This window comes from Schistocerca americana, chromosome 4 (assembly GCF_021461395.2).
Source record: "Schistocerca americana isolate TAMUIC-IGC-003095 chromosome 4, iqSchAmer2.1, whole genome shotgun sequence".
NCBI lineage: Eukaryota > Metazoa > Arthropoda > Insecta > Orthoptera > Acrididae > Schistocerca > Schistocerca americana.
Window position 1 is genome coordinate 787,395,315 of NC_060122.1, and position 24,266 is coordinate 787,419,580.

Below are 24,266 nucleotides of genomic sequence, written 5' to 3' on the forward strand. Positions count from 1 at the left end.
ACACCCTAACGACGGAGAACATCCCATTCCATTACACCGTCACTGTACGCTGAGTGGTCATCGTGACGGATGTCCGTCCTAAGGGGCCGGGTTCGATTCCCGGTTGGGTCGGAGATTTTCTCCGCTCAGGGACTTGGTGTTGTGTTGTCATCATCATTTCATACTTTGCGGCGCCGGCCAATGTGGCGTTGTATGTAATAAGACCTGCACCAAGGCGGCCGGATCTGCCCCGCAAGGGCCAAGACGACAAGCGCTCATTCCATTACACCATCAATGACATACTTCAGTGTTGACACTACAAATGATGCAGATAATGTTCTCCAGGCAACCCCAAACATAAACACTTCCATAGGATTGCCCAAGAGCCCAGTGTGATTGATGACTCCAGTTCACTCATTACTAGTCATTCACTGTCTAGGGGGGTTAGTTTTTACACCAGTCAAGCGCCGCTTACGAATGGCTACAGAAAAGTATGGCTCACGAGCAGCTGCCCGACCATTGTACCCATTTCTTTTCATCTCTCTACTCACAGTCATTGTACTATCTGAACCGCTGGTAGCACTTTGGAACTCTCGAGTGATTCGTTCAGTAGATTTCATGCGGCTTTTTTAACACCCTCCCAATATAGGACGGTCCCTGCCCGTCTGTCATTATGCCTGGCTGGTCTTGGTTTTTGTGTGTGGTTGTTCCTTCACCTAGTCACTTCACAATCACATCACCAACGTTCGACGTGGCCAGCTTTAGAAGGGTTGAAATGTCAATGATGGATTTGTTAGTAAGGTGAGATGCAACGACTAGTCTACGTTCCAAGTCACTCTGCTATCATTATCGAATTATTGTGCTGTTACTGCTTCTCTACTGAGAACACAATACCCTCATTTAGACCGGCGTGTGACATATGATGCTCAGTCCCACATTATATTGTGGTGTCCGAGTACTTTTGATCAGCCATTGTACGAGTACGGAACAGTCCCCCCACCCCCTCCCCTGAACCGGTACGCCTCGTTGTATTCACCGGTAAAAGTGACAGTATATAAAATGACTTTTATCTTAATTATATGAATGTTTATATGCGTGTTTGGAGAGAGAGATTGATTTTTGATTGAGAAATTTTCTTTAAGTCGCAACTGGTACCTGAATTTTGGTTACTGCCTCCTTGAATGATCAGCTTCTGCACCAGTTGGTGATGTATTATAATTTGTAGGAAGTTATTGTTCTTTAAGGTTTAAAATACGACTCTGTTAGTTACTTGGCCGTATGGCGGATAGCTTTGAGCCCAGGTTTTCGTAGCTTTTCATACCTAAGGGAACACTGTTGTAAATAAATAAGATCAAACAGCAATTTGGTTTTCGTGAGAAAAGGAGATTGCCTATCACAAAAATTTCCTTCAAGCTACACGTCCTGCTGCCTCAAAACTGGTCAGTGGTGTTCAGCACCATACTATTATACAAGAACATAATCCAGTTACTGTAATTAAGAAATTGTGAGAGGTTGTTGCGTATTGAACGATAACTATAGAGAATGCACTTCCTTTCCTGTATTTTAGTGAGCTTTTTACACTTACGTCGATTGATAGCCGGCGACGACAGTGAAGTTCACCTCCTTTTCCCAAAAAAAACAACAGATTTCTGTTCTTCACTTCCAGAAATTTTGTATACGCAAATTTGGGCAGCCACTACACATACTTTACTCGGTTTTATCACTGAAATAGGGGTTTTCATTAAATGTAACAAAACGTTCTGAGAGACGGCCGGCCTAGCAACACGACCTCTTTCCACAAGATACAGATCAACAGTCCTCTTTTTTTAATAAATCAACCGTCTTTTTTTAGAGACCATACTCAAATATTAAAAACTACTTTCGTTGCGGGGATTGCGCGCTAAAAAGTTTGTTGCTGTCCAGCTTCGCTTCAAATACTTTTTGAATTAAAATTTACATTTACGGTATTTACATACATCACTGAGCTTCTCAGAATAAAATCAGGCACAAATTAGTTAAAAAAGGGTGGTGAGGCTCACGTAACATTACAAGTATGTGACTTAAAAGATAGGGAGCAGCTTACGAGTACATAGGGTGGTAAGTGCACACTCACCGTAACAAAAGACTTACAATCAGCCTCGGTTTCTGTATAAAGCTATCCTCACAAAACTCATAGCAAGTTATGAACTTTCTACACCTTTCTAATACCTAGAATACTTCGTCTGTCGTACATCACCCATAAACGTAAATCTCCTACAAATAGTAACCCACACGCTTAAAGAAAAAAAAGATCAGATTTTAATATTCCGTCTACGACAAAATTATCAACTAGAATGCCCAAGTGCTGCTAGCACTAGAACAGGGAAATAAATCAGCCATGACTCTTCAATGAAACGATTTCCTCCACTTACCTTAAATGATTTAGTAAAACCACAGACAGTTCAAATATCACTTACCAGATGGTGATTTGGAAAGCTCATCCCCCGAGTGGGAGTCCACTTTCTTAAGCAATGCGCATTTCTTTCGGCCTCCCGTTCCGCCTTCTACGGCCCTTTTAACGCAATTCTTCGTTCGTTCTACTTCCAAGCCCTTCTAATGCGTGCCCACCGTAACTACAATCGCCTCAACGTGAAATCATCACATACTCTCTTATCGACTGTTATCTACCTTACCGTATCCACACAAAATAGGTTCGCACACACCCTATTCTTGCTTATCTGCAGTCCTACCACCCTCATAATATATACATCCTATTCGTCCCGAGATTTATATTCCACAGCATATTTCTATTAATATGTTCTCCAATCCGATGACAACCCAATCCCTTTCCTACAGCTATCAGGGTCCCTCACCATCGTCATTTCAATAGACATAACGGGTTTGCATTTTCATAATCGTTATTACCATTATCGTCATGGTGTACATTCCATTTTTATTTCATCTTCTTAAATTTTTGTTTATATGTCTTTTTACCAGTTTTAATTATCAACCAGGCACTTGCGTTGGTGCCCTTCGAACCACACATGTACTCTTCGAGCTGTGTGACATGTTGTATTGTCCTGCTGGTAGATGCCACCGTGCCGAACAAAAAGAAATTGCATTTAGCGGTGGACATGGTCCCCAAGCATAGAAGCATACTTTCGTTGATCCAATGAGCCTTCCAGAACGGCGAGGTCACCCAGGGAATACGAATAAAACATTCACCTAACTATAACACTCTCTCCTCTGGACTGGAACCATCCAGTGACTGTTGCAGGCTGTTTGCTTTCTCATGTTTCACGTCAATGAAGCATAAATGTGATTTCTCTGAGAAGTCTATCTGTTGCCATTCGGTGGACGCCCTGTTGTGGTAGTGTTATGTAAATTCCAGCCTTCGCCAGCGCGGGTGCATGAAAGACGCACTTGCTTTGGGGAGCCCACAAGCAGCAAAGTTCCATGAACAGTCGTTTAGGAGACACTGTAGGTAGTCCATTGGTTCATCTGGGCGGTCAGATGCTCAACAGGTGAACGTATATTAGTTCGAAGACACCTCTGCAGCCGTCATCTATGGCCCATGGTGCACCACAGATGTCTATATGCCGGTTTTGGATAGCGCAGTTTCGACATGAACGGTATACTGTGACCATGACGGTTCGCGAGCAGTTTATAAATTTAGCCGTTTCGGAAATGCTTTCACCCTTGGCCCGAAAGCCAATGTTCATGCCCATTTGGACGTCAGATATTACGCTTCGGTTTTGCGTTACGACAACTACTGCAATGTTCTCCGCGCCCCACTGTCACTCTTTATATACCCTCCACAGCTAGTAGTGCCACCTGACGTGTCGTTATTTGCGCGATGACGTTGAACATACGCGCTAGTCACATTAATGTGAATGGACCGTCTAATAAACACGGCTGCAAATATGATAAATTAACCAATATCATTTTAATGCACTTCATTACTATATTTATTGCTAGTTATTATTATTATGTTGCATATTCATATTGTTTTGAATATTTTGAAGTATTTTTTCGTAGTTGTTGTCCTGATCAGATGTAAGAAAGGGCTTTAAGACTAAATAAAAAATAAATAATAACGTATCGACCACGACCGTTGAAAGATTACTTCTGTTTAGTTATGCATTGTTACCTTTTAGTATCCCTCTTCCTCTGTTTCCTTCTATCTATGCTAGAGCGTGCCGGACGTGTGTGTGGCCAAGTCGCTTCATTGACACGTGCTTGCCCACTTGATACCTTGCTCGGAAGGATTGAATTTAAGGGGCCGGCCCGAAGTTTAGTTAAATGATCTGATGATTATTATGTTAATCTTGCGCAACGGATAACGCGGGGGACGGCTCAAAAAACCAATTGGGCAAGTCAGTAAAGGCCACACTCTATCATGGTCTATAAGGACAGCACTTTGTTGGTAACATTGCTCTCTACACAGAACTTGGATTTGTAATGATCATTAAATTTATGACATTGCTCTCGACACAGGACTGGAGTTTGTAATGACCACTAAATCCATGACATCAAGTTTATAGGACATTTATTGTCTAGATTCCCAGAAACTTTACAAACTTAATATGACATTTATTATCTATATTCCCCAAAACTTTACAAATTTAATAACTGCTGCAAACAAAGTCAAGTCAAATAGCTTCTGGTTTTGTCTCGCACTGAAGGTGCTTAAGCTAACAGGCATCTCGTTCCTACTTAAGCACTGGGAAGGAGGATGGGACTACATTGCTGCCCTTGTGGTTCGTCTACTGGGACAGTGATCGAAATTCGCACCCAAGATTACTATTAGGACCGAATAACAAAAATTCTCTTTGGCGGAAAAACGGGGAAACAAAGCAGAGACAAACATCTCCCATATTCTCAAAAGAAAGCAAATTCTTAAAAAACGCAAATAATCAATTAACAGTACACGTAAGCGTCCTCACCTCAACTAATTTCCAAGAACGAACTGGTAACTCGCTGGTAGTGCAATTAGACACCAACAGCTAATTTCTTTGTACTCACCGCTCCGTTCGTTCTTGCTTTCCATTCTACACAATCATTCACACGCTCAACCCGTTCTTTATCAAAGTAGTCAGGACGTGCTGCTTGCAAATGGGGTTTAAAAAAGGAACTGTGAACAAAATTTATGAGATGGCCTAGAAAAATTTTACATCACACGCTTAGAACCTTAAGTATGTCACACACGCATCTCCTACCAGGTTTCACACGGAATCGTCATCCAAATTACTCATCAGCTGTTACGACCACATGTTAAATAGGCGGGGTGAGGCCCCAGGTTACTTTACCATTGCAAAAAAAAAAATGTTGCTTCTAAAAGTGAAACTATACAATTTTTTTTTAGAGCGATTGCTGCTCTCGTGTGCTGAAGGCACCAAGTGATTGCAGCACTATAAAGAAATAACGCGAGCCCCCATGCTCGCCTCTGAAAAAGAAACCCTAACTGAAAACTTTAATTGTAAAGGCAAAATTTCTCAAAAAATGAATGAATGGCCGTAACGACACGCTAACTATTTGAGTCCTGAAAAAGAGCGGATTAGTAACAGTGTAAAACATAATACCTCATCCCACGGTGAAATTGGCGCCAAAGACGGAGATTGCCCTCGATTCCGTCCGCTCAGTTCAGCCGCTACCCCAAGAGTGACTATTATGGCGGCCCTCAACGGCCGTTCCCTTACATGAAGGGGAGGGGGACCTGTTACCAACCCCGGACTACCCCCTGGCAAATAGGTGCATCATCTCTGTCTCTACTCCAGGCTTAGGTTGGCACTAACCAACCTACAGGGTGACCACATCTCTGTCTTGGTACTAACAGCAGACGAACTGTTAAAACAAACCCCAAACTCAATCAACGCAAGGCAGCGTAGTGGAATTAGAGAAAGGAAGTGCATTTATGTAATTATGAATTGAATTAAATAAACAGGTAGTCCACTTCTTCACTCGAGATACCACACTATTTGAACTAAAAAAAATGTTGAAACTATATTCAATATAATGCACAGATAAGGAACGACGAAAAGCATCGGAACGAATGAAGAGATACTGGGCCACTCGGAAGGGGAAAATACCAAAGAAGAGGACCAGAAATGATTGACTGAAGTGGTCCAATGTGGCCGTAAAAGCAGAAGAAGAAGAAGATAATGCAACAAAAAACTAATTGTAATGAGATGGAACAAACTGTTCCCTCGCACCGTATTATAGACTTTTTCGATGTTTTGTTTCTCTTGCTACGTTTTGGAGACATTCTGCCTGTGAACTGCCATCAAAAGAAGTAGGGACAGTTTTGAATTCACTCAGCCATTTTGTATGTCTTTAAAATTGAAGACCTTCATTAAGCCTGGACGAACATCTTTTGGGAATAAATCGGTTAACCAAGGAATATTGTGAGTGAACGATGTTCCACTGTATCCACTAACTAAATTTGGACAAACGGTACTTGGTGTACAGTTGTGCTCCGGAGTCCCCTCTGTCTAGTGTTCCGAGAGCCAGGTGCAGGAATTGCGTGGTTGAGGAGTGAAAGGAAAGTATTAAAATCTCTTTGTCAACTTCATAAATACTCGTCGCTGCCTTCCGAGTCTACTTGCAATATTAACCGTGTCTCGTAAGATTCTGCATTAAGCAGACCAGTACGCTGCTACTATTTAAAGTGCAGACGGCGTGCCCCAAACGTCATACTGGAATGAAATGATAAGCATTTCAGAGAAACTGCAGATACAATTTGGGAGTGACGTCATCTACATTCTGTACTCAAGAAAGATTACACACCGTGTTAGTCACTCGGAAATAGCATTTAACCGTTAGTTGCTAGTGCTTATATCGTGTTATACTTTGTGTGCGAAGGGAATATGTCAATCAGCATGCGTCGGAATTCGGCAGCAGCGGGGTCGTGGACGATCGAGACTGAAGTTTACTGTTCCGTCACTGGCGCCTTAGATGACAGACAGACCGTGAAGCGGGGTGAAGTTGACAGTTGATATGAAATTGACCGAAAAGTTCAAATAAAATTTCTTGCTGAACAACTACACATTGGTGGTGAAACTTTTTTTTATATTAGTTATAATTTTTGCTGTTGAAGAGTCTTTAATTCGTAGCACTGACTAAATGCAGAGTATTCCGGATTATTACTTAAACCTTGCGGGCTAATAGCCCGTAGTTGACGTACAAAACTTTCTTGTTTCCTCTGCTACTGCGGGGGAAATCTTCAGAGGTAAAGAGGGGAAATGCAACCAGATCTCGAGGGGTTGCAGAATATATGGGCAGTGTAGAGGGCACCACAATCCGTCACGTGACGTCGGCTACGAGATTATATCTGCTAATACCAACATTATCGATCGAACGTAATCGATCGTGATTATTACGTTGCAACGTTGACATCCAAATTCAATCTAATTTGACGCCTTCCTCTTTTCTGTTAAAATTATTACGTTTTTTATAAATCTCAATGGCGTCTCTATGCGTGCCCCCATGATAATGCAATGTTTTTGATATGGCATTCGCCTCACTGTATTTTATTTCATGATTACTCTCTTGGTAAACATGTTCCGCTACAGTAGAGTTATACCTATGTCTCAGGCGACAGTTGGTCTTGTATTTAACCAGACGGGTGTTCACACTTCTTTTCATGGTGCCAAAATAACAAAGCCCTCAACTAAAAGGAATTTTACATACATCGCATGTACCGTAGCCAAAGAATGTCGTATATCTTTAGTCCATCTTAAACATTCTTTTATCGTCCTGATGAGTCTCAAGGTAGTTTCCACACCGTGCTTCCTCAACACTTTTACAGTACGATCTGCAATCGTACTGATGAACGGAGCCGGCCGCGGTGGCCGAGCGGTTCTAGACGCTCCAGTCCGGAACCGCGCTGCTGCTACGGTCGCAGGTTCGAATGCTGCCTCGGGCATGGATGTGTGTGATGTCCTTAGGTTTAAGTAGTTCTAAGTCTAGGGGACTGATGACCTCAGATGTTGAGTCCTATAGTGCTCAGAGCCATTTGATGAACGGAAGGAAAAGTTTGCTTCAGGGTAACCGTCGTTCCTCATCGACCCTGATTCTCTCCCTAGGGCGAAGTGCTCGATGTATCTCCATGTTAGAATAACCATTTTTTCTTGGACGTCGACCGTAGGTTCTCAACTCCATCTTTTAAATTCCGTGTAGTTGTGGACTGGTTGGTATTGGTACCACGAAAAGAAGTGTTAACACCCGTTTGTTTGACACAATAGGAACTGCCGTCAGGAACACACTGAAAATCGACCGTAGCGGAACATGTTTAGCGGGAGAGTGATCATGAAATAAAAATCCGTGAGGTGAGCGTCATATCGAAAACATCGCATTATCAAGCGCGCATGTATAAAGAGGCTATTGAGAGTCATAAACACCATAATAATTTTATCAGAAAAAAGGAAGGCGTTAAATTAGATATAAATGGATGTCAACGTTCAACGTAATGATGACGATCGATTACATTCAGTCGATAATGTTCGTATTAACATACATAATCTAGTAGCTGACGTCACGTGATGGATTGTGGTGCCCCTCCACTACCCATGTATTCTGCAATCCCTCGACTTCTGGTTCCAGTTCGTCTCTTTCCTTCTGAAGATGCCTTCTGCAGTCGGAGAGGACAAGAAAGTTTCATACATCGACTACGGTTTGTTAGCGCGGGTGTTTTAAGTGATGTAATACCAGCTGTGAAAAGCTTACATTGTATGATTATTCTGGACTTCTCATATGAATACTACTTTCGTTTACTACGGGGCTGATATTTTTAACTTTTTAATGAGCTATAACTGTTATTCTCGTGACTGGCAAGAAATAGCTCGTGGATACGGTATTAAATTTTATTTCAACGTTATACCATAAGTGGTACTAAAATTTAATTATTGTGCCAGATTTGTTTTTCAATCATTATAGAGTTTCAGAGAAATAAAAGTCACATAACACATAATCGGCCAGCATCAACGTCAGCTGGAGTGAAGTTCATTGACGTAGTTTTTTGTAAGAAATGTCACGGTACGCCAGCTGGAGTGAAGTTCATTGACGTAGTTTTTTGTAAGAAATGTCACGGTCTCTTAGAGCGAAAGCTGGTAAAAACCATAAATTTTATTATTACAGCCCAATATCCAAACTCTGAAAGAAAAAAGAAACAATACGTCAATTTTATTGGTTTCAGAAATAATTAAGTTTAAATTTCATAATCAGTCAGCTTCACTCTATTTCACGGTATCGTTGGCTCGGCAGTGCAGGATCGCAGAGTCGTGCGTCCCGCGACACCACTGCACACCTGTGCTGCATTGCGGCATCTTGTCAAGAGATCTCCTGTTGAGGGTGCAGCATCGCGCTGAAGGTCTCTGTGTGTTCAGCCTCCATGGAGGACGAGCAGTTGACTGCATCCCTCATCGCCACAAAGACTCAGAATCTGCTGTGGTAGTGTGGGACAGCACTGGGCACAAACAGCTTCTTGACTTCTGGTTCATACAGCCCAGAGGTTGGGGGAGCAGCCACTAATTTTCACATGTTTTGAGGCCGGTGGCTTTCCCCTAGTTTGGAGGTCTCCGTTTCAACAAGATAACGCAAGTCCGCATGTTGCCCGTGCTGTCCTCATCTACCTCAAACGGCGCTCGAGTGTTGTCCTCGGCCTCGACAGTGTCCAGAGTTCTCACCCATTGCAACAGACTTGTCATGGGCTAGCTAGAGAGTGATACGGCAGCACTTGACAGCCAGTACGATTGAAGTGGTCTGGAATAGATTCCTCACAAGCGATTTCTAATCACATTGCATGCCTATAGAGTATCTGCTCAGTTGTGCTACTGGTTTCTTGATTTTGTGTCATAAAGGTCAAATTTCTCAATAACTGACGGAAACTCACCCAGTTAACTAAAGTGGCGTTCTCCAAGTAAGTGTTGTAGGCCCTTTGTTGTTCATGATCTATATCAGGAGTTCCCACCAAAACTTTCTCGAGAACCCCCTCATCGAGCATGACTGGTACCTTGTCATATCACAGTATCAACTAGCTAAAAGCCAAATTAAGAGCCTTTTTATACGTTTTCTATTTTTGGTACTTAGAAAAAAACATTGACATATTCATTATTGAAAAAAATTGAGCTTCAAACTTTCTCAATTTAGCCACCATTGTTATTGTTAAATTTTTGATTAGTGTTCAAAATCTTTGTCTTCATATCTGGGTGTTTAGTATAACAAATGCATTATCTTCCTCTTCATCTGTAGTCCTTCCTCGTTTTGACGAACCACTTTTTAACCAACGGTCCATTTTTAACTACGCGAACTGTATCTTCCCCCAAAAAACAACGCTTTACAAACGCTACTGTTTTAATACAGAATATTGAATATGTAAACTATACGGTCTGTGAAAGCACTGGAAATAAATTAACAATGGCCGATTGTCGTCTGAAATGCGAGTTTCTTTGTAAAGTGACTGTCAGTTGTCAGCTGCAAAGAGGCAGCGCCCGTAGCCCAACGGCACACAGCAGAACTATTTGCCTCTATCTAATTCTAGTTTTGCGCTAGACTGTGCTAGTGTCAGTTGGCTCTAGGAAGACGCCAGACGCAGAAGTTAGCGTTCGGTAAAGCTCTGCTCATGCAGGAAGCGGCCAGAACTACAAAATCTGTTGTAATACGAAATATGTTTAATATATTTTTTTATTCTAATAACATCTTGCGGACCCCTCTGGCATAGCTCGCGGACCCCTGGGGGTCCGCCGACCACCTGTTGGGAACCACTGATCTATACAAACGGTTTAGCAGAACATCTGAGCACCCTCTTAGATTGTTTGCAGAGGTTGTTCTCATTTACCCTCTCGTAAAGTCATCAGATCAAAACCAGTTACAAAATGGTTAAGCAAGATATCACTATGGAGACAAATGTAGCAATTGACTCGAAATAATCATAAGTGTGAAGTCATCCGTATGTGTACTGAAAGGAATCGGGTAAATGTCGATTACACTATAGTCACACGAATTCAACTAAACAGTTAGAGATTACCAATACGAATAAATTAAGTTGGAACGTCCACGTGTGCGGAAGGCTAACCAAAGACTGCGTTTTACTGGTAGAATCTTACAAGATACAACAGATCAACTAAACAGAACGCCTACACTACCCTTGTCCGTCCTCTGCTACAGTACTGCTGTGCGGTGTAGGATCTTCACAGGATAGGATTGACACAGAATGTCATAAAATTCAAAGAACGGTAGCTCGTCTTTTTTTTTCTATCGCGAAGTAGGAAGAGAGTCTCACACATATGATAAGACCGTTGGTTTAGCAGTAATTAAAAACAAGGTGTTTTTCGTTACGGCCAGTTCATTTCACGAAATTTCAATCTCCAAGTTCTCTTTCAAAAGTGAAAATATTTTGCTGACACCCACCTCCATTGGAAGAAGAGGCACAAAGTAATCTGTTGCAATCCAAATAGTTTTTATTACTCTTGCATACATGGATTTCGGCAATAAATAGCAATCTTCAATGCATTTGAATTACAATCCAATGAACTTACGGCCTTCTGACCATACACCAATAAGATTGTATGGTGACATGTACTGCTGCGAGTACTTCAAATGCACTGAAGATGGCTATTTATAGCCGAAATAAGATGTGAAACTAATAGGATTGCAACTGACTGCTGTGTGCCTCCCTTTCCTTAGTGTCTACAGTCGCTATGCACAACAGTTCCTTATATAATCAAAACTGGCTAACATAGGAACAAATTCTCCTTGCAATAAAGTAAGAGAACCCAGAGCCTGCACGGAAGGATTTAAATATTCGCTTTACCGGCCCGCTATGCGAGAGGTGAACGACAGAGAAATACCTTAAAGGTGATTCAATGAACCCTTTCTCGCCAGTTAATTGTGAATTCGACAGTAGCCACTTAGATGCAGGCGGAGATGTAGAAGCAACATGGACTCACGTGCCGAGTTCTGTCTTCAAAGCACTGTTTAACACAGTGGCCAGCCGCTCTAGAGCGTTTATCGTTGCCCGCCCTCTGAACAAATAACGAGTGAATTTGAAATACCCTCAGAGGCCTATCGAACTAGCTAAAACGTGTATAGGCACCTGCAGGAGTAACTGAACATTTTAAGGCGTACACTGGGAAGAGACTAGGGAAGTTAATGTCACCCATTGTATTTAACCTCATCTTAAAGATGATCGACACAGAGCTCACTAAAAGCTAATCCACAAAGAATACAACTGCAAGGTGGAGGAGAGGACATTACTACACTTGCCCACACAGATAATGTAGCACTAATAAACTGTTACAAACCAAATTAATCATAATGATGCAAATTTAAAACAGTCAATGAGAAAAACGGATTACACGTGAATGATGAGAAACCAGAATATCTTGTCTTAAGTTAAGAAAATCCGAATCTTTGATTGCAGATGGATTCACTTTCTAAAGGGCTCATCCCTTGAAGCACTTAGGAAGTTTTTTTTAGTACAAACAACAGAATTGATGTAGAAACCGATGCGCATCTAGCAGTGAATAAAAACGATTTTAATGGTATCAGTATCTTACGGAAAAGACCACTTAATACTAACTTTAAAATTTGCTTCTATCAATCAAGTATTGTACCAGTAACATTATACGAATGTGGAGCATGAATATTTAGAAAGAAAGACGAAGAAAAACTATTAACATTCGAGACGAAAGTACTAAGGGACATTTTTATGCCCGTAAGTGATGAAAACCATGCAGAATGAAGGATAAGAAAAGAACGGAGATGGCTGTAAAAACATCGCTGAAGTGCTAATGAAGAGAAGATTGAGCTAGGCTGGTTACATAGCAAGGATAAAAGAGAGTATCTGCCTAGGATAGGATTCTCTGGCAGAACAGATGGAACGAGAGGAAGAGGAAGTGATACGTACTATGGGACACAGCTAGGATGAACATCAATTCGAAATCGACAAGTATGCACTCAGCAGAAAGAAGTGGAAGAGACCCATAGAGCAGTGCTACGTATACTACATTGTCCACTCTGTACACTCCAAAATCTCACACAAATTTAATTGTATATTTTTCCTACAATACTGTCTACAATCAATAGGTAAAATTTCATTATTTCCATTCCTTCTCCGTGTTCTAATTTTAATAACTGTTATGTTCTATAAGAAACACTCCCTGGAACATGAGAGTCCAAAAAACGTGGGATTATGCTTGTTTCTAATGGCGAGATTACAATATTCGTAGAAATAAGAAGAGAAGTCGACAACGGTCTCTGTGATTATCGGCGGATTTCTAACCTCATTTTTATAGTAAGTATCAAAAATTATGTAATGTCCTTACACCTGTCAACGCAAGGGCAGAAATGTCACAGATATATAGAACGATACTGATATTCGAAAAGAAAATAAAAAAACATAGCAAAATCAACTTTAGCGTTATGACCTGGAGCACAAGCCTGAACTCGAGCCCGTCAATTTCTGAGCAGAAATGACTGACCACATATCAGTAATTGGAACAACGAATGAGGATTTTTGAAAAAAATTCAGAGGCTCCCAGTTTGGTGCCAGACATTACTTCCTTTTTCCTGGTGATGAAGTTAAATACTGTCAGATTGAGTTGGCGGGCCTTCTGTATCTCACACAGCTCAAGGACTTATTCATTTGAATTGAGAAATCACAAGACATGTTTTATAAAATGTTGTATTCAGAGTAATAGCCTCATTTGCACAGAAAAGTTACTAAAGTTCTATTTAATAGCTGATTCAATTAACTAAGCGAATGCTTTCTTTCTCTGTTACGATATTTATCACGTTCTACCAACATTTACGTTCGCCAAATTTTAACCTCCTTTTGATTGTGTCGTGAAACCTTCTTTCGACATATTACACGTTATGAAAGTCAAACTTGGGTAGTAAATGCATGGTTGCTCCGCATTTTGTTTAAGAAATAAGATGTGTGATTCTGCTCGTTGTATTATCATTATCTAAGACAATGACTCAGTTATGAAATAAATTTATTCTATTAACAGAAGGATAAAATGTTGAAAATAAAAACTGCTGATGAGTTGGTGGCAATAAAACTGAGGTGCTGTATTCTTGTCTCAAAAGTAGTTCCCTCGCGTTACAGACATGTGTCTCATTTCTCCCAGCTTCGCACGGCTTTCATCAAATAACAATCCACCACGTGGGGAGTTTTAATGGGTGGGGAAGGTGAACAGGTGAGGTGGTGACGCTACAGGCGGAGATGGCCGAGCTTAGAGGCTGGTCTTTATAGCTGCCATATGCCGTATGGTGTCAGTGAAACAGCGCTGTCCTCCACAATCATGTTTATTATGAGTAATTTGAAGTACGGATTATCTTGTCCCTGGAGACAGAATGTGGACACAGTTCTTCGTCGGCTGCAGCCGTAGTGCGTGTCAAGACCTAGCGGCGGAGTCGCGCTGGTGGTCAGCCTTTAGGCGCAAACCTACTGCGTCTCACTGACAGGTAGCAGGGCTTGTTCCAGCGCTGTGTCCTGCAGCGAGTGCCAATAGCACAACGCGTACGGCGGATGTCTTGAAGAGGCCGAAGCCCAGGACCCAAATCAGGGACGCAGCATACAGCCAGGGGGCCGTAGTCTGCAGTCACAGATCTGATTCTCTGTCGTCTACACCAAGTAGTAACTTTCAAAATCTATATGTGCAGTACACGTGAGGCAATACTGACCATACGACTTATCTTAGATAATAGATTAAGGAAAGGCAAGCCTACGTTTCTAGCATTTGTAGACTTAGAGAAAGCTTTTGACAATGTTGACTGGAACACTCTCTTTCAAATTCTGAAGGTGGCAGGGGTAAAATACAGGGAGTAAAAGGCTATTTACAATTTGTACAGAAACCAGATGGCAGTTATAAGAGTCGAGGGGCATGAAAGGGGAGCAGTGGTCGGGAAGGGAGTGAGACAGGGTTGTAGCCTCTCCCCGATGTTATTCAATCTGTATATTGAGGAAGCAGTAAAGGAAACAAAAGAAAAATTCGGACTAGGAATTAAAATCCATGGAGAAGAAATAAAAACTTTGAGGTTCGCCGATGGCATTGTAATTCTGTCAGAGACAGCAAAGGACCTGGAAGAGCAGCTGAACGGAATGGACAGTGTCTTGAAAGGAGGACACAAGATGAACATCAACCAAAGGAAAACGAGGATATTGGAATGTAGTCGAATTAAATAGGGTGATGCTGAGGGAATTAGATTAGAAAATGAGGCACTTAAAGTACTACAGGAGTTTGGCTATTTGGGGAGGAAAATAACTGATGATGGTCGAAGTAGAGAGGATATAAAATGTAGACTGGCAGTGGCAAGGAAAGAGTTTCTGCAGAAGAGAAATTTGTTAACATGGAGTATAGATTTAAGTGTCAGGAAGGCGATTCTGAAAGTATTTGTATGAAGTGTTGCCATGTATGGAAGTGAAACGTGAACGATAAACAGTTTAGACAAGACGAGAATAGAAGCTTTCGAAGTGTGGTGCTACAGAAGAATGAGGAGGTATTGACCAGAGGTATTGAACAGAATTGGGGAGAAGAGAAATTTGTTGCACAACTTGACTAGAAGAAGGGGTCGGTTGGTCGGACAAATGCTGAGGCATCAAGGGATCACTAATTTAGTATTGGAGGGCAGCGTAGAGGGTAAAAATCGTAGAGGGAGACCAAGAGATGTATACACTAAACAGATTCTGAAGGATGTTGGTTGCAGTAGGTACTGGGAGATGAAGAAACTTGCACAGGATAGAGTAGCATGGAGAGCTGTATCAAACCAGTCTCTGGACTGAAGACCACAACAACAACATGTGCAGCACGGAACTGAATTTGCTGCCTAACATCACATTTCACAACCACACCGCCTTTTAATAACACAGCGGTGAAGGAAACCGAACTGATGGTAAAATGTTGCTGCAGTCCTAGAATTTGACTTCGGATCAAATGAGGGCAGTATTACACTAAAAGAGACGGAACAAAGGGACTTTAAAAATCTGTCGGAACAAAACTATTCAACAGATCAAGTTAGTACTTGTTTTGCATCATTTTGGAGCGTGCTCCAACGTTACAAATAATGTTATTTTTTCTTTTGGACTTAACTTTTTTTGCTTGACCCAAAAGCACTGTGGAAGCGGGCAAAATGACACACTGCTACCGTTGAATTATACATAGTTTCTAGATTAATAAACTAATAAGAAGTTTAAAATAGGTGATGATTACGACTAGATGTTGGTGATTCAGTGTAAATTCTCTTCGTTATAACCGCTAAATGACGGAGGATTCCGGAAACTGTGAATGGAGATTGGTATGTAGGAAGTATTGGAGAGCAAATGCAAATGATCATATGACATTACTGGACACAAGACCTCATCTGGTGTTGTTCAGCTACCCGACGCAAGGAGTTCCCATGTGGCACAGCGTCAGGGACACGCCTGTGTGACAAGAATCAGATGAAATGATTGGAACACCACAAACACCCATTTTCTGGACGACGAAAATCTCCTACCTGGCTCGAAATGCATCTTGAGATTCTCCCATATAGAGGTAGTGACGCTAGACCATGAGCTGCCGAGGGTTGGAGAGAAATGTATGTGTAAAATGGTAGGGGATATCTGCCAGTATGAGAGTGTAGCCCCGCGGAGAGGCCGCGAGGTTTGAGGCGCCATGTCACGGATCGAGCTGACCCTCAAGCCGGAGGTTTGAGTCCTCCCTTGGGCATGAGTGTCTGTGTTGACCTTAGGTTAGTTAGTTTTAAATAGTTCTAAGTCTAGGAGACTGATGACCTCAGATGTTAAGTCCCATAGTGCTCAGAGCCGACTCATCCACGAAAGAAGTGGCTTATAAGGCGCTTGTTCGGCCTATTATTGAGTATTGCTCATCTATCTGGGATCGCTATCAAGTAGGACTGATAGAGGAGATAGAGAAGATCCAACAAAGAGCGGCGCGTTTCGTCACGGGATAGTTTACCTGGCGAGAGAGCGTTAGGGAGATGCTAAACAAACTCCACTGGCAGACGTTGCAACAGAGTCGGTGTGCATCACGGAGAGATTTACTATTGAAATTTCGGGACAGCACTTTTCAGGAGGAGTGGGACAGCATATTACTTCCCCGCCACATACCGGTACATCTCGCGCACTGCCGCGCGGGGTAGGCGAACTGTCTAAGGCGCCTTGTCACGGTGCTTGCGGTTCCCCAGATCGGAGATTCGAGTTCTCCCTCGGGCATGGCTGTGTGTGTTGTTCGTAGCGTAAGTTAGTTTAAGTAGTGTTTAATCTTAGGGACCGATTACAAATGGTTCAAATCGTTCAAATGGCTCTGAGCACTATGGGACTTAACATCTGAGGTCATCGGTCCCCTAGAACATAGAACTACTTAAGCCTAACTAACCTAAGGACAGCACACATAACCATGCCCGAGGCAGGATTCGAACCTGCGACCGTAGCGGTATGGCGGTTCCACACTGAAGCGACTAGAACCGCTCGGCCACACCGGTCGGCAGACCGATGACCTCAGCAGTTTAGTCCCTCAGGAACTCACACCCATTTGAACATTTGATTTGAAAGTGTAACAGCCATGACCAGGAAACTTAAATGTAGATAGGCTGTATTCTCAGAGGACAATGATTTTTATGCTGCGACCATCGTTTGCATCGATCGTGAGAATAAGACAAGAGAGGTTACAACAGGTACTAGGGCATCTAAACAGTCACATTTCCCTTGGTCAATACGCGACTGGAAAGGGGAAGGAAATCTATAACATTGGTACATGTCCTCCCAACCATGCACTGCACAATGGCTTGCGGATTACATGTTGTTGTTGTTGTGGTCTTCAGTCCTGAGACTGGTTTGATGCAGCTCTCCATGCTACTCTATCCTGTGCAAGCTTCTTCATCTCCCAGTACCTACTGCAACCTACATCTTTCTGAATCTGCTTAGTGTATTCATCTCTTGGTCTCCCTCTATGATTTTTACCCTCCACGCTGCCCTCCAATACTAAATTGGTGATCCCTTGATGCCTCAGAACATGTCCTACCAACCGATCCCTTCTTCTGGTCAAGTTGTGCCACAAACTTCTCTGCTCCCCAATCCTATTCAATACTTCCTCATTAGTTATGTGATCTATCCATCTAATCTTCAGCATTCTTCTGTAGCACCACATTTCGAAAGCTTCTATTCTCTTCTTGTCCAAACTATTTATCGTCCATGTTTCACTTCCATACATGGCTACACTCCATACGAATACTTTCAGAAATGACTTCCTGACACTTAAATCAATACTGGATGTTAACAAATTTCTCTTCTTCAGAAACGCTTTCCTTGCCATTGCCAGCCTACATTTTATATCCTCTCTACTTCGACCATCATCAGTTATTTTGCTCCCCAAATAGCAAAACTCCTTTACTACTTTAAGTGTCTCACTTCCTAATCTAATTCCCTCAGCATCACCCGACTTAATTAGACTACATTCCATTATCCTTGTTTTGCCTTTGTTGATGTTCATCTTATATCCTCCTTTCAAGACACTGTCCATTCCATTCAACTGCTCTTCCAAGTCCTTTGCTGTCTCTGACAGAATTACAATGTCATCGGCGAACCTCAAAGTTTTTATTTCTTCTCCATGAATTTTAATACCTACTCCGAATTTTTCTTTTGTTTCCTTTACTGCTTGCTCAATATACAGACTGAACAACATCGGGGAGAGGCTACAACCCTGTCTTACTCCCTTCCCAACCACTGCTTCCCTTTCATGTCCCTCGACTCTTATAACTGCCATCTGGTTTCTGTACAAATTGTAAATAGCCTTTCGCTCCCTGTATTTTACCCCTGCCACCTTTAGAATTTGAAAGAGAGTATTCCAGTCAACATTGTCAAAAGCTTTCTCTAAGTCTACAAATGCTAGAAACGTAGGTTTGCCTTTCCTTAATCTTTCTTCTAAGATAAGTCGTAAGGTCAGTATTGCCTCACGTGTTCCAGTGTTTCTACGGAATCCAAACTGATCTTCCCCGAGGTCGGCTTCTACTAGTTTTTCCATTCGTCTGTAAAGAATTCGTGTTAGTATTTTGCAGCTGTGACTTATTAAACTGATAGTTCGGTAATTTTCACATCTGTCAACACCTGCTTTCTTTGGGATTGGAATTATTATATTCTTCTTGAAGTCTGAGGGTATTTCGCCTGTTTCATACATCTTGCTCACCAGATGGTAGAGTTTTGTCAGGACTGGTTCTCCCACGGCCGTCAGTAGTTCCAATGGAATATTGTCTACTCCGAGGGCCTTGTTTCGACTCAGGTCTTTCAGTGCTCTGTCAAACTCTTCACGCAGTATCATATCTCCCATTTCATCTTCATCTACATCCTCTTCCATTTCCATAATATTGTACTCAAGTACATCGCCCTTGTATAGATCCTCTATATACTCCTTCCACCTTTCTGCTTTCCCTTCTTTGCTTAGAACTGGGTTTCCATCTGAGCTCTTGATATTCATACAAGTCGTTCTCTTATCTCCAAAGGTCTCTTTAATTTTCCTGTAGGCGGTATCTATCTTACCCCTAGTGAGATAGGCCTCTACATCCTTACATTTGTCCTCTAGCCATCCCTGCTTAGCCATTTTGCACTTCCTGTCGATCTCATTTTTGAGACGTTTGTATTCCTTTTTGCCTGTTTCACTTACTGCATTTTTATATTTTCTCCTTTCATCAATTAAATTCAATATTTCTTCTGTTACCCAAGGATTTCTACTAGCCCTCGTCTTTTTACCTACTTGATCCTCTGCTGCCTTCACTACTTCATCCCTCAAAGCTACCCATTCTTCTTCTACTGTATTTATTTCCCCCATTCCTGTCAATTGCTCCCTTATGCTCTCCCTGAATCTCTGTACAACCTCTGGTTCTTTTAGTTTATCCAGGTCCCATCTCCTTAAATTCCCACCTTTTTGCAGTTTCTTCAGTTTTAATCTACAGGTCATAACCAATAGATTGTGGTCAGAGTCCACATCTGCCCCTGGGAATGTCTTACAATTTAAAACCTGGTTCCTAAATCTCTGTCTTACCATTATATAATCTATCTGATACCTTTTAGTATCTCCAGGGTTCTTCCATGTATACAACCTTCTTTCATGATTCTTAAACCAAGTGTTAGTTATGATTATGTTGTGCTCTGTGCAAAATTCGACCAGGCGGCTTCCTCTTTCATTTCTGTCCCCCAATCCATATTCACCTACTATGTTTCCTTCTCTCCCTTTTCCTACACTCGAATTCCAGTCACCCATGACTATTAAATTTTCGTCTCCCTTCACAATCTGAATAATTTCTTTTATTTCATCATACATTTCTTCAATTTCTTCGTCATCTGCAGAGCTAGTTGGCATATAAACTTGTACTACTGTAGTAGGCGTGGGCTTCGTATCTATCTTGGCCACAATAATGCGTTCACTATGCTGTTTGTAGTAGCTTACCCGCATTCCTATTTTCCTATTCATTATTAAACCTACTCCTGCATTACCCGTATTTGATTTTGTGTTTATAACCCTGTATTCACCTGACCAGAAGTCTTGTTCCTCCTGCCACCGAACTTCACTAATTCCCACTATATCTAACTTCAACCTATCCATTTCCCTTTTTAAATTTTCTAACCTACCTGCCCGATTAAGGGATCTGACATTCCACGCTCCGATCCGTAGAACGCCAGTTTTCTTTCTCCTGATAACGACATCCTCTTGAGTAGTCCCCGCCCGGAGATCCGAATGGGGGACTATTTTACCTCCGGAATATTTTACCCAAGAGGACGCCATCATCATGTAATCATACAGTAAAGCTGCATGCCCTCGGGAAAAATTACGGCTGTAGTTTCCCCTTGCGTTCAGCCGTTCGCAGTACCAGCACAGCAAGGCCGTTTTGGTTATTGTTACAAGGCGAGATCAGTCAATCATCCAGACTGTTGCCCTTGCAACTACTGAAAAGGCTGCTGCCCCTCTTCAGGAACCACACGTTTGTCTGGCCTCTCAACAGATACCCCTCCGTTGTGGTTGCACCTACGGTACGGCTATCTGTATCGTTGAGGCACGCAAGCCTCCCCACCAACGGCAAGGTCCATGGTTCATGGGGGGGGGGGGGGGCGGATTACATATGTAGGTCTAAATTTACATGTCTATGTGGCAAATAACTGATAGGTGGGACGCCAGCTGGGTAAGGAAAGTGTGTATTTAAACCTTCGTTTGGGATGGATGGATGGATGGATGTGTAGGATTCAGGGATTAGCAACGTTACTGAAACAAAATTTCGTTTTTACGAGTGCCACTTCAGTGGCAGCTGAAACACTTTCGTGGCTTGCTTCCTATTTGATTCTTGTAGCTGTGACACGTTTAGAATGAACCATCCTGGGAGGAGGAGAGACCGCTGAGTGAGCGCGTTGTCGCCAGCTCGCCGGCCTCGTGTCCTGCGCCGTGCTGCTGGCTGTGGTGCAGGGCGCCGGTCCGCTGTTCGAGCCTCTGCCCAGGGCCGTGCTCGCCGCCGTCATCATCGTGGCCCTCAGGTAGAGTAACACTACGTCAACATCCCACCGGGGACCGTTAGTGTAAGCGCTGCTACTACTTGACACATCTGAGTCGTAAGATAAACAATGACCGCGTCGCAAAAAAATTTTACTGTTTCTTACTATGATAACCAGTGTAATAAAAATATTATTGTTTAACGACGAAAAGTGAAAATATTCACGCTCTTGATATGCGAATCAATAAAGCCACCAACATCAAATTGTTAGGTTGAATGCTAGGTACGCGGCATATGCAGGAGAGGTCTTCGACTTTGCTAAGGTACACACACAAACAATGGAATATACACTATGTTCCTATATTTTCCCTGCAACGTACTGACGCAAAGCTAAATTAAACATAGCTCCAATCCTGCGCTTTCGAGCAAGGATGTACGGAGGTTTCCCACGGTCGAAAGCACAAGCTGGAATTATAAATCGCCTTTGAAATATTTCCAAGTGCGATCGACTCTATCTCTTCTACCAGCTCGCCTGGTCTTGACGAAGGAGGTCAGGATCTGGAAAGTGGCTGACCTCGAAGAGCCCGCTGTACCGAACATAGTAGAAAATGGAAATTATTGAAAACATTCTGACCGAGTGTGCCCAGATTGTCTCTGCGCAGGCACATTTTTATAGTGTTCAAGAAAGTTTGGCAGGTGGCAATGAGGACGTTGCCGAACTGGCTAGTCTTAGAGGGATCCTTTGCCGACTTACTCACGCACGTGTCAGTCACGCACCCTTCTTCCTCCCCTCCCCTTCCCCCGCCCGCTTCTCTTGATCTGTACACAGGAGAGTGCAAAACAGGAGAGCTCAAAGAACAGAAGCACCCTTACCTGCTTCAGATTTCGACCAATGGGTTTGTTAATATTTCTAGAGGGTTCAGCATGTGCACCAGGACAGAAATAGCATTGCACTGCACTCCAGAGGCTTTGCTGGCCCATGATGTCCTCAAAAAAGGATTAAGTCGCCAAGAGGTATTAGCAGTGACAGACGTTGATAAGAAAGTCGTACTGTTGTTTATCTCACTGAGAATTGTCGTTGTTGACGGCTAAATGTGTGGGAATCAGCGCCCCAAGGGAGGCGACGGACTCATCGATGCCTTTTGTGCCACGCCAGAGGCCTTTTCAAGTCGATTCTAAACGGTAGTCCGACTCAAATGTTATCTTTGGCCACCGATAAGAAAACTGTCGCGGCTGTGATGTTCTTTGCGGGGGCGTGGAAAAATGGGGTGAGTAGGGGGTAAAAGGAAGTACGACGATCTTCCCATTATGTAACAAGTCCACGGTATCTTTGGGCAGAACTCTGGTGAAAATTGGTGCCAATGTGACGTCATTAATGCACCTTACACCATACGCGAGCTTCCGATCTGGGGCCCTTTTTTGCATGTATCAACATGCACTGTTTGAAGCGTCGCTGAGCCCGAGGGTGACGTTGCAAGACGCCATCACGCCTTTGGACGATTACTGAGGAAAGTTGTAGGCACCTTCGTGCCAAATATTGGAGTTATACGTCGCAATCTAAGACAATTTGGGAGTTTCGAAAACGTGATCATTTAATTGTATTTCTCAGTGTAGTGGTTGGACCAGACCATAGACATCAGCAACTGCACTGGATAATAAGAAAGCACGTATAGTTACATCCTGCAATTCTCTGTGCTGCAAAATGTTGTTCCTTTGCTGGGGTACATGGGTGAGCTCGAAATCGAACGATCTGGAGGTCGACTACGACCACTGTGTTTCGAAGGTAACACTTTATCTGAGGAAAATGTAAAAATACGCTGTACCATGCAGCCTTGAAATCTGAAATACCTTTTCGGGGTAATCTACTCGACTTCAACTGAAATTTATCCACTTCACTGACTGCCCCTGATACCTAGCGAGTCCCAAGTACATGATTGATGGTGAGTGTTGTGTAGGTGTGGTTACCGTACGATTGCACATCTGAGGTATAGACAACCGTTTTTTCGCTATCACATATACTGACTGTGATACTGATGTATAGTGCTTTGATGTCCAACCGACTTCGCCACTGTATCTGCCGAGACGCCTATGACGCGATTGGGTTCTGCAACGTCGCTCCACAAATTTAGTTACATGTAATTGAACCCTTATTTATTAAACACATGTAAACCATAAAATCCAGTTAAGGTTTGACACAAATGAGAAGCTAGCTAGACTGAGAACTAAGTCCCATAAAAAACAGTCACATCCAGAAGTAAACATCATTACCAACATAGCTGAGATAAGGCTGTGATGGTTCCTGCCCTGAAGAGCTGTTTACTGTAGGCAGCTGATTCCAGACTGGTGGCTGCTCCCTCCAGACTGCTGCTGAGTGCCGTCGCCGGACTTTGTAGCTGAAGCATTCTCGCTGTTTCTGCTGAAAAACTTAGCTGTTACCGTTCGTACGAAGAATATCTGCAGACTAGTTAGGCTGTGCGTTACAAAACAACACGGATTTATACACCTAACCCTCGTATATGGCTGAAGCTATAGGCTATAATCCGCGTTCCGTTCGCTGGCTGTCCAAGCGCAGTGATGTCATCGTCTTGCCTGACTGGCTCTCTTGATGAGGCGTGACGATATAGTGCAGCCACTGCCGGTGACCTCTGGGGACAACCGCGGAGGTGCTCGCCACATTTGGCGTCACCTAGAGATGTAGGCTACGCTGACACGCCACCTTGATGGAACGGGGAGAAGTGGTGTGGGAGACGACGGTACACCACAGAAGGCATTTTCCTTGCCACGCCACACTAAGCAGCCAAAGAAACTGGTACACCTGCCTAATATCGTGAAGC

The 24,266-nt window shown here is 42.8% G+C and overlaps 1 protein-coding gene across 1 annotated transcript in view; it reads left to right on the top strand.

Moving 5' to 3' along the window:
- The window catches only part of LOC124613800 (solute carrier family 26 member 6-like), a 144,070-nt gene that overhangs the window by 76,421 nt on the left and 43,383 nt on the right, over positions 1-24,266 (top strand). The window contains exon 7 of the mRNA XM_047142523.1: positions 21,363-21,475. Coding sequence (XP_046998479.1) covers positions 21,363-21,475 — 113 coding nt within the window. The remainder of the gene's footprint in view (positions 1-21,362; positions 21,476-24,266) is intronic.